At 34.9% G+C, this 10,192-nt stretch overlaps 2 protein-coding genes across 4 annotated transcripts; one reads left to right on the forward strand and one right to left on the reverse strand.

Annotated features, from left to right (window-relative positions):
• Nucleotides 1-101: 101 nt before the first annotated feature.
• LOC116291171 (Golgi to ER traffic protein 4 homolog) lies at nt 102-6,069 on the reverse strand. Of its 2 annotated transcripts, XM_089031926.1 has the most exons (10): nt 5,847-6,069; nt 4,827-4,905; nt 4,188-4,348; nt 3,949-4,028; nt 3,549-3,687; nt 3,098-3,241; nt 2,307-2,385; nt 1,592-1,664; nt 1,206-1,332; nt 102-1,140 (listed from the first exon to the last, which is right to left on the reverse strand). In XM_089031926.1, the coding sequence occupies exons 1-9, from the start codon at nt 5,966-5,968 to the stop codon at nt 1,247-1,249; spliced, it is 963 nt and encodes a 320-aa protein (XP_088888052.1). In that variant the 5' UTR covers nt 5,969-6,069; the 3' UTR covers nt 102-1,140; nt 1,206-1,246. The 2 variants fall into 2 exon arrangements, with proteins under 2 accessions (XP_088888052.1, XP_088888051.1); XM_089031925.1 differs by having other exon boundaries at nt 102-1,332.
• Nucleotides 6,070-6,297: 228 nt separating this feature from the next.
• On the forward strand, nt 6,298-10,180 carry LOC116291242 (diphthine methyltransferase). 2 transcript variants are annotated; one of them, XM_031698386.2, is made up of 9 exons: nt 6,298-6,505; nt 6,589-6,645; nt 6,922-7,009; nt 7,503-7,594; nt 7,788-7,948; nt 8,083-8,155; nt 8,283-8,348; nt 8,614-8,786; nt 9,822-10,180. In XM_031698386.2, exons 1-9 carry the CDS (start codon nt 6,306-6,308, stop codon nt 10,046-10,048), a joined length of 1,137 nt encoding a protein of 378 aa, XP_031554246.1. In that variant the 5' UTR covers nt 6,298-6,305; the 3' UTR covers nt 10,049-10,180. The 2 variants fall into 2 exon arrangements, with proteins under 2 accessions (XP_031554246.1, XP_031554247.1); XM_031698387.2 differs by having other exon boundaries at nt 6,367-6,505; nt 6,567-6,645.
• The last annotated feature ends 12 nt before the right edge of the window (nt 10,181-10,192 follow it).

The following is a 10,192-nucleotide window of genomic DNA, read 5'->3' on the forward strand; positions in this document are numbered from 1 at the left end:
GGATGTTTACAAACTTGAGTAGCAATTATAATGCAGTAGATATTAACAACTGATCTAGTGGGGATGGTGTGCAACCTTTAATAACATTATTGAATGATAAATTAAAATCAGGGATTTTAATAATTTTGGTTTGCGACTCTCATAATGATATTTAACACAGTAAAATGTGATTACAAAATAGAAAAGAAATCCACCCTGCACTGGCCAATACTGGATGAAATTTCAATTAAACTTTTATAATGCTTCCAGCATATGACCAAGAAAATACGGCCTAGGGCAAACATAGAACTTTCCATGCACTGAACTCATTAAAAACAATGGATATCAGGTGATAATGAGGCGGCATTCTTTGATGTAATTAAGTTTGGTGCATGGAAAGTTTGACGTTCGCCCTAGGCCTTAAAGATCCTTAATATGTCTTCTAGTTTGATCTATAAAAGCGTACATTACATTTTTGTGCAATATCTTTTTCTTTGTTCCTCATATCTCTCTTTCTTCGTCCCTTTGCAATTGCTTCAGCCATTTTGTTTTACATTTTATTCATGTAAATATTGCTAAAGCATATTTATTGTTGTTAGACTGCTAGCAACTCCCACTATTTCCTTTGATCACTGTTTGGTTTGGCCAAGTGAAGTTTAGTACCAGTGCTACGTGTGGACAGCATGTCTTGAAACTAATTTTCTCATGCTCAACTACTACAAGAAGTGGGAAGTGACCAAGAAAATAGGGAGGCTGCTCATAGTGAAGCAAATAAAACCATGAAAAAGTACAATTAATTAATATATAATTGATTGATACAAAAAAAACTATTAAGTACACTTTGTTAAACAGATAGTTTGTTGCGTAGTACCAAAAGCTTCTTTTTATTAATTACTATAAAACAAACCTCTATTCAGCAGATACCTATGTTAAACAAACACCAGGCATGGTCTCAAAGTGTTTAATAAAGGTACCACTGTATTTAAATGATAGAAAACAAAGGATCTTGCATACTTTTTATTACCTATCTTGTTTTACTAGTTTTTCATGGTTTTGCTGAGTGCAATAATTATTTTTTCAATATTTTGAAGCCCTGACATGCATATAAACATAATATTCAAAACAGCTAACTAGTATGTCCTATTGTGCTTTTATTAACAGTATTAATAAGCCCTATTAATAAGCCCTATTAATAAGCCCTATTAATAAGCCCTATTAATAAGCCCTATTAATAAGCCCTATTAATAAGCCCTATTAATAAGCCCTATTAATCAAGGTCTTCTCCATCTGGAATTGAGATATTTACATCTGGTGCACCATTCTCGTCAGAAAACAAAGTCTGCATTAAACCACCTGAAATAGGTCAAACAAAAATAAATAAATAATAAATAAATAATGGGATTAACAGTGGATTCCACACAGTGGCTATTTTTCCACTGGATTCCAATTGACCCTTTGCCAAAATGGGGGCCGCAAATTCAGTTAAAATTGAACTGAGTGAAAAATCAATACCAGCACTGGAAAGATTCATTATGTCAGGTGTTATATTGGCCGAGAAAACTTTAGTTGAAAATTGACAAATTGTATGTCTGGAGTATAGCGTATACGTTACCCATAATTCCTTGCATTCCAGTCGGCTGAGGAGGAGGAAGACCAAAGAATAGTTGTGCTATCCTATCTAGATACTAAAAAAACATTCAAACAAATATGTCAACACATTGTAATACTACAGACTGGCTTATAATTGATTCACAATCGTATACAGTACAAATGCTCTCCTTGCTCTGATGGTGTGACCATCTTAACAGAGATATTGAATATTGGCACTAAGATAGTTCAACATTTTAATATAAACAGCCTAGTTATAACTTATTTTAAAGTCCCTTTAGGCATCTAGTTTTGGTCCAAGGACTTCAAGACAGTAACATACACCTTCCTTAACTTTTAATATACATTTCAATTAGAGTGCTCACACTAAATCCGTGAAACAAATACTAATTTTTAGCACTAAATAGTGATAATTAAACAATAGAAAACAAAGGATTCTGTATGAAATAGTACTAATTAGTACTATTTAATGTTCACGGTTGTAGTGCGTGCACTGTACTATGTGAATATAATGTATTAAAATCGTGAAGCGTTGTTGAACTCTTGGAATTGATGCCATATAAAATATAATCATCATCATTATTATCATTATCATTATTACATGACAAGGTGTGGGTATATTGCTAATATTTACAAGCATTTAGGTACCATCCTTTGTAATTATGTCAATATGGGACAACATTTTTTAGCCTGCTTAAAATCATAATAGTTCTCCTTACTATTTTATATGTAGGATCTCTCTCTAATGTTGGCTGATACTTCTCACATAGGACAGTAAACAAACTTAATGATCCTTGTCTGAAAAAAAGATTAGTAGTTAGTATGATGATGTCAAATAATTAAGTATGGTAAACATCAGTGTACAGTTTTGCATCCATTCTGTCAACAGCTAGATATCTGTCAATGTTTTGGCAGCTCACTTTTTCATGATCTGGTGCAAGCTTGCAGACAGAGCAGAATGCATGTAAGAATGAATTGACAAAGGAGTCAATCACAGTCTATTATATATAATGGTGCAACCATGCAAGGGGTCCAAAACAAAGTGCTTTAAAAGTTTAGCATTTTAACTTTATATAAAAGGCTAGGACTGACTTACAATGCACACACCAACAGTATACCATATCCCTAATGCATAGCTTTATATGGTACAAAAGATTTTAGACCTTCAAGTCTTCTCAGATAAGGACTTTAGACTGTAGGACCTGTCTCCCAACCCTTTCTAACCTGCAGTAAAATGGGAGAAACAGCCTATCCCTGTCTGGAGGCATAACACTAATGTACTAACAAATCACTCATGATTGTAAGCTGCAGAGCTGCTAATAGCACCTTAATATGCAGCCCGTAAAGTCCTCCACTAGTCATAAATGTAAAGCACATTAAGACGTTGTATAAATGCGCTATATACATGTAAGAACCTCCTATTATTATTAATTAATCACCCATAGAATGCATAGCGTGCTGCACACATATATTTGTTCATGCTAAGTAGTTGCACATTATTGAGGTTTACCTTTTAATTGCCGACAAAAGTAACCATACAAAGTTTAACAGTGGTTTTGGGAATGGAGGTTCTTGACTGCTGAATTCAGGATGGAATTCAGTATATTTGAGGAAGACTATATTGGCAGTATTAGCATTAGGTAGACAAAGGAACCTGAAGAGAAGTAAAAGTCTTGTCATTAGAGCACTCACAACTAATCCATAATGAACTCCTGTTATCCCGTTTGCCTTGGGCTGCCTGTGGTAACCAAAACAAGACTTGCCTCCTGCTAGGATAGTCCTCATAGGTCTTTGACAAGACAGGTTAGAAGAGAGAGAGAGAGAGAGAGAAAGAGAGAGAAATTGAAAGTTTACACTGTAAGAAGTCTCAAAGGAAAATATGTTAGTTTGTTTGAAGCCTATGAGGTTGAGCTTGATCAGCTACACAATATTATACACTATAATAATTACTAAATACTCACTGTAAGACAGTTTGAGTGACAAACAAATCTTGTTCCCCAGGGTACCCCCTGGTAGTAGCAAATTCAATCAACATCTTAGCACACTGTAATCCATCATGTGTATATAAAAAGTGATATCTTGATTCGCCATAATTTTTCTCTGGGGAAGTTAAAAATGGATTGTGATTGAAAGTTAGATAGATGAAAAATGGACGCTATTCATTGATGAATGCCAAGACCAATCACCCCAGGAGCTTACTTCAAGGAAATGCTATACCATTGCAGTACATACCCCTCCTTCCCCAAAAAGCTACCCATTTCTTTTTTAATCTGAAACATTCCTCCTTAGATTGACACCGGTGGGACAAATGAATTGAGTGGTAAATGTCCATTGCAGGGGTACATATAAATGCCTATATACCTTGCCAATAGATCTTTGCGCATTCATGGTGAAGATCGGTATTGCCATACTTTTGAGAAGGATCTACTTCTTTTGTCCAACTAAAAGAAAACATTAATGAACAAGAGTTGGTAAAAATAAACATGAGAATTGTGTTGTAAATATAGAATGTTGCGCATTTGGAGGGAACCCCACAAAAGAGCCCCGTAAAACATACGTAATATTTCCAGGATCATAAGAGTAAGTTAAGATTATCTCACTTGAGTGCTCTCTGTAGAAATTCTTGTCTGTCCTGGAAATCCTCTGGATCATAAAGTTTGAATATACTGAGGATCTTCTGTAAGCTAGTTTTATCAGCTTGTTGCTTTGAATTCTTAAAACACTCCAACATTAGAAGAGCAAGATCATTACCACTTCCAACCTAGAATACACATATACAGACATCCATGATTTTGTTACTAAGTTACATAATGACCAATAGTTCCCTTTACATTTCCCTTTGCCATCTTTAAAAGTAGCTGTGCCTTTGCATCAAAGCCAAATGGTGCGCTTGCAACGATAAAGACATGCTATAATAATTGTCCAAGGTGTTAAAAAAAGTCCCTATCATTGCAAGATCATTGTCGTCACCCTTCAATGCTACCTTTCAAGATGGCGCAGGGAACTGTAAAAAGACTATTCAAATCTTAGCGATTAAAATTGTGAATATGCTGGCGGGGACCACTTTCACGATATTAACCCAATAATGTCCCAATGTAGAATGAAAACTGTAACCAATAAGGAGAGACTAGCAGAATCAATATCACAGTAACCTGCAGTCAATCAAAATAATTTATTCACATTGCTGTTGATAATACCTAATTCGTTTATCATTATAGATTCAGATCCATATACTGTACCTGCTTATGCTTTAGAAATAAACAAGCACCGTTATGTAGCAATTCTGCGGCATCATTATACTTCTTTTGAGATGTATACCTGGAAGTAAAGAAAATAAAAATTAGCTATTAAATAGGGCCAGACTTTGAAATATATAATTTGGGATGACAAGATATGTATACCGAAGTTTTATGTCATACTCACCACCTTGTATAATAGCAGTGGATCAAGGATGATTTTATAAAACCAGTATAAATTATGTAGCTTCCTATTTAGACTTCAAGGAAATTTTTGAGCCTTTATTTGAAACTCTAAGGGGAAGTGGGAGGCATGCAATCTAGCCCTGGCTCTGCAGTTTTGCTATAGTCATTATCACAAGAATGGCCTTTACTTCCTAAAAATGGTAATTATATCATAACAGGAAGCTACCCAGAAGCTTGAAAAAAAATTCTTCGCTTATTTATTTTTTTTATGAAATTCCACTCATAATAAACTACTTCGTATAACACTACCACCATCAACAACAACAAATATATGAATCATTCAACATCAATACAAATCACCTCATCGTTATGGAACAATTATTTATCATTGTCTGCCAAAGAATGAACAACATTGACATAATCATCTACTTTACTAAGTTGATAATGATCAATAACCAACATGCTAGTTGCCTGACTTTCACAACCACAAAACGCCGTTATACAAAACGAAATAAGAAGACTAGCTACACGTAGGAACTAAGCTTATTCAAGCTCATTAAATTTTGATTGATCTATCATATCATTTTCGTTCTTACGAAATGTCTGAAACCTTCTACAATCTTGTAAAGAAAGCACATATTTATAAAGCAAAGTTTTTAGCAACATAAAGATTTAAAATAACTTACGAATGTATGACTTTCTACAAAAAGGGATAACCAATAAGCATGCGTAAGCAAGCTAAAGAAGTTGTTTTAGTTTCCTAGTAAGACTTGCCGTTCAAGACTAAGAAATGACTGGTTATTTAACAGCAAAATAATTACTTAAGCACCAACAAACCTGAAATATAAAGTCCTTATCATTTGGTGTGCTTCATAATAGCTTCCTTCTTCTATTGACTTATTTAATTTCTGTAAAACTCGTTGTATTCCTCCACCTCTACTGTTTGCGTTCGCCGCCATCTTGCTTCCTTATCATTCGTCTGCAGTACGAAGGCTTCACGAAAGTACTCCGAACAAATAAAGATCACTTTTTTAATTTTTATTTTTTGTTCTCTTGTATATTAGGAGCCTTGAATGTAAAATCTTGTCTAAGAAGTTAAGTATATTGATATATTGATAAAAGTCTCTTTTCTAAGATGTCAAAAAGAATATTTAAAGAGAGATGTAAATTCTACGTGCATTTTACGAAGTTTGTACGAGCGAAACACGAAATGTCCCGCTGTGGCACTTAGTACTTTTTTGCCAATCTCGGTAGAGCCGTGGAACGCCTGTGCAATATCAGTATCTTCCTCGAAAAATGCCATCATACAGAACATTGTGCACAAAAGATACTGGTTTTTATGCGGATACTGTTGAATGGTGTCCCATACAAGGTTTTAAAGATGTCTTAGTTTGTGGTACTTATCAGCTCGTTGAATCAAAAGATCCCACAGGGTCAGCTCTGCCTTCGAGACGAGTGGGAAATGTGCAGTTGTACCGTCTGGACAAGTCAGAAAAGTGAGTAAAATTACTTCAAGTGTTTTCTTTAACTTTCATATTATGAATCATTTAAGGTTAGTTCTTTTGTTCTAAATGTACAGAAATCTTGAGAAACTGTTTACGACTTCAGAGGGAGCTGGGATTCTGGACATGAAATGGTAAGTTTGTGTTAGGTGGAGAACCCTTGCATACTTCGAAGTATTTGATAAAGAGATAATTATATGAAGAAGAGAAAGCAAGAGAAAGTTGAGAAAGATTAGATAAGAAGAAAGAGAATTAGGAAAAATTATATATTTAATTCATCCATTTTTTTATTTATTTATTCATCCATCCATCCATCCACTAATTTATTTATTCATTCCTCCTCTATTCATTTCAAGAATCACTTCAAATAATTGCAATCATATGAAAATGTTTTTATATTATCTTTACAGGTATCCCGAAGAATTGAACAACAGAGCTGTCTTGGGAGCAGTCAGTGCTGAGAAAGAGCTGAAGCTTTTTACACTCTTTCACGAACAGGTGGTAGATATAGTTTATTCTTCAATTGGTCCCAGCACAGGGCTCGAAATAGTGGCCTGCCAATGGCCAAATGACAGGCCAAATTTCAGGTTTGGCAGGCAAAAATAACGATGCACTGCCAGATGAATAATAAAATGACATGCAAAATTTACTGGAATGACCTCCTTTTACCCTGCTCCTTTACTTTGGCAGGCTGAAAAAAATTTCTATTTCAAGCCCTGCAGCATGATCCCAACTAGTTAATATGGCCACTAAAGGGACAGGCCAAAGTAGCCCTATTAGGCAGGTGTCTGTATTAAGCTGGCTCTCAAAAATCATTACAAACACATTGTATTAATACCAGTGTCCGTATTAAGCAGGGGTATTTGGTCAGGACCTACAAAAGTGTCCATAATAACTGGGAGGCCATCCATATTAAATGGGTGGCAATAGAGTGGGGTAAACTACTGTGCTTTCAAAAATACTGTTTGAACTTGCTAAAATATTTTCCAAGGATGGTACCTTTGTATTAAAAGAGCAAACAAGCACATGTGTTGGTCCAGAGAAAATTTGTCTTTCCCTAGACTGGTCATCATCAATAAACAAGTAAGTTTTGAACATTTTTTCTTTGTGTAGAACATTGCTGACTTTACACAACCATCTTGATGACCCACTCTCTTATTAGCCATTCTGAGGCTGAGAAAAACACCTGGGTTAGCATTGCAGTGAATTGTGAGGCTGAAATAATGAATAGTTAAATACCTACAGAAAATTGATTTTGTGCCACTATTATTTTCAGTGAGCTTCGATGTGTTGTAAGTGATTCCAAGGGGCAAATAACACTTGTGCAGTGCAGTGAAACATCACTGGAGCCTCGTCAACTCATGCAATGGACAGGACATGACTATGAAGCATGGATAACAGCCTTTAATAAATGGACACCCAATATTGTTTATTCAGGTAAACTTTAATAATCAAAAACTATGTGAGAAATACACTACTTCTTGGATGAGTAATTTCGTTATTAATTGGTTGATCACACAGCAGATATGAGATCACTGATTTACAGTATATAATCTTCGTAAAAACATTAGGGGGTGATGATTGCCGCTTTAAAGGATGGGATACAAGAACAGACTGTACTCAACCAATATTTAATTCCAAAAGGTACTAGCTGTGTTCCTTTTTTTGTAAATAACTTTTTGTACAGTTGTACATACATTATAATATGACTGTAATTATTGAATAATAAACTGCAAGTGTTCAAGAGAATATGAATTCGATATTTTTTTAGGCATGAGATGGGTGTAAGCAGCATCCAGTGCAATCCTGTTCATGAAAACATTTTGGCTACTGGAAGGTAAGTACATGGGATTATCATTTTGCACCTAGCAATTTTTTAAAATTCATATGCTTTTCGTAGTGACTTTTACTGAATTCTGTAACCTTCAATATACTTTATGTACGACACTTCCATTCATTCTCATAATTTTGTTTTATTATTATGGGCAAAATATTTATGGAATGTCAATGTTGTGTTGCAATGTACATGTACAACACTTTCACTCATTCTCAGTTAAGAAGTTTCTTTGGCAAAATATTGAATGAACAATGTTGTCTTGCAGTTATGATGAAAATATTTTACTGTGGGACACAAGACAAATGAAGAAACCTCTATGTTCATCTAATCCTGGGGGAGGGGTGTGGTGCATCAAGTGGCATCCTCATTATGGGAATCGAATACTGACGGCAACAATGTATGATGGATATCATGTATTAAATTATTCTCATGACAAAGGTGAGAAAAAATAATTTACAGTGTATACCTCATACAGGTACTTTAAATTTTTAGCAAAGTCTTGGCGTTATCATAATTAATACTGATGTGGAAATAGGCAGACCCAGGGGAATGTGGCATTTTGGAGCAGGATGGCACAAGGGGGGTTGGCATCACATTTCACACATTGATATTCCTAGGCATAATGACGATTTTTAACTTCTTATAAAATGAAATCATCCACATATCATGCACATTTTAAGAGAAGAATCATGCATCACAGTAAACCTGAAATCACAAATCACACTCTACATTTTATTATTTTCACTCGAATCATGCATAAACCCTGTGCCACTCATTCATTCATTCATTCATTCATTCATTCAGCCATCCATCTATCCATTCATTCATTCATTCAGCCATCCATCTATCCATTCATTCATTCATTCAGCCATTTATCTATCCATCCATTCATTCATTCATTCAGCCATCCATCTATCCATTCATTCATTCATTCAGCCATCCATCTAACCATTCATTCATTCATTCAGCCATTTATCTATCCATCCATTCATTCATTCATTCAGCCATCCATCTATCCATTCATTCATTCATTCAGCCATCCATCTGTCCATTCATTCATTCATTCAGCCATCCATCCATCTATCCATCCATTCATTCATTCATTCAGCCATCCATCTATCCATTCATTCATTCATTCAGCCATCCATCTATCCATTCATTCAGCCATCTATCTATCCATTCATTCATTCATTCATTCATTCAGCCATCCATCCATCTATCCATTCATTCATTCATTCATTCATTCAGCCATCCATCCATCTATCCATTCATTCATTCATTCAGCCATCCATCTATCCATCTATCCATTCATTCAGCCATCCATCTATCCATCCATTCATTCATTCATTCATTCAGCCATCCATCTATCCATTCATTCATTCATTCAGCCATCCATCTATCCATCCATTCATTCATTCATTCAGCCATCCATCTATCCATTCATTCATTCATTCATTCTTTACTTTCTTTCAGATTCTCATGGGCTTGAAGTTCTTATATCTTATAAGGAAAACTATGAATTAGCATATGGTGCAGACTGGTACACTGGTACTAGCAGTAAGATTCAGAAAACTGAAACTGAAATGAACTCAGATGAGAAAATAGAAAATGAATCTACAGACTCAACAAGTACTTCATCCTTAGTTGCGACTTGTTCATTTTATGACCATATACTTCACTTATGGGAAGTTAATTTATGATGCTTTGCTAAGGTGAAAATAATGCATTGGAAATGGAAAACAACACTAAAGTTAAAAATATCAGTTGTCACCCACCTCAATGTCTTTTGTACAAAAAATGTAGTGCATTTATTACACAAATACTGTTTCTAAATTAGTACTAAT

The sequence above is a fragment of the Actinia tenebrosa genome, unplaced genomic scaffold, assembly GCF_029948245.1.
Source record: "Actinia tenebrosa isolate PJP-AT-01 unplaced genomic scaffold, QUT_ActTen_1.0 PGA_scaffold17__23_contigs__length_9995812, whole genome shotgun sequence".
NCBI lineage: Eukaryota > Metazoa > Cnidaria > Anthozoa > Actiniaria > Actiniidae > Actinia > Actinia tenebrosa.

What these genes read in the sequence shown, in the direction of transcription:
- LOC116291242 (XM_031698386.2), top strand. Translation starts at nt 6,306, where the DNA reads ATGCCATCATACAGAACATTGTGCACAAAAGATACTGGTTTTTATGCG. An exon ending in GGGATTCTGGACATGAAATG is followed by an intron (nt 6,646 to 6,921) that starts GTAAGTTTGTGT and finishes TTATCTTTACAG; the next exon opens with GTATCCCGAAGAATTGAACA. An exon ending in CCAATATTTAATTCCAAAAG is followed by an intron (nt 8,156 to 8,282) that starts GTACTAGCTGTG and finishes ATATTTTTTTAG; the next exon opens with GCATGAGATGGGTGTAAGCA.
- LOC116291171 (XM_089031926.1), bottom strand. Translation starts at nt 5,968, where the DNA reads ATGGCGGCGAACGCAAACAGTAGAGGTGGAGGAATACAACGAGTTTTA. An exon ending in TATTTCTAAAGCATAAGCAG is followed by an intron (nt 4,349 to 4,826) that starts GTACAGTATATG and finishes TGTGTATTCTAG; the next exon opens with GTTGGAAGTGGTAATGATCT. An exon ending in TGGAATGCAAGGAATTATGG is followed by an intron (nt 1,333 to 1,591) that starts GTAACGTATACG and finishes GACCTATTTCAG; the next exon opens with GTGGTTTAATGCAGACTTTG.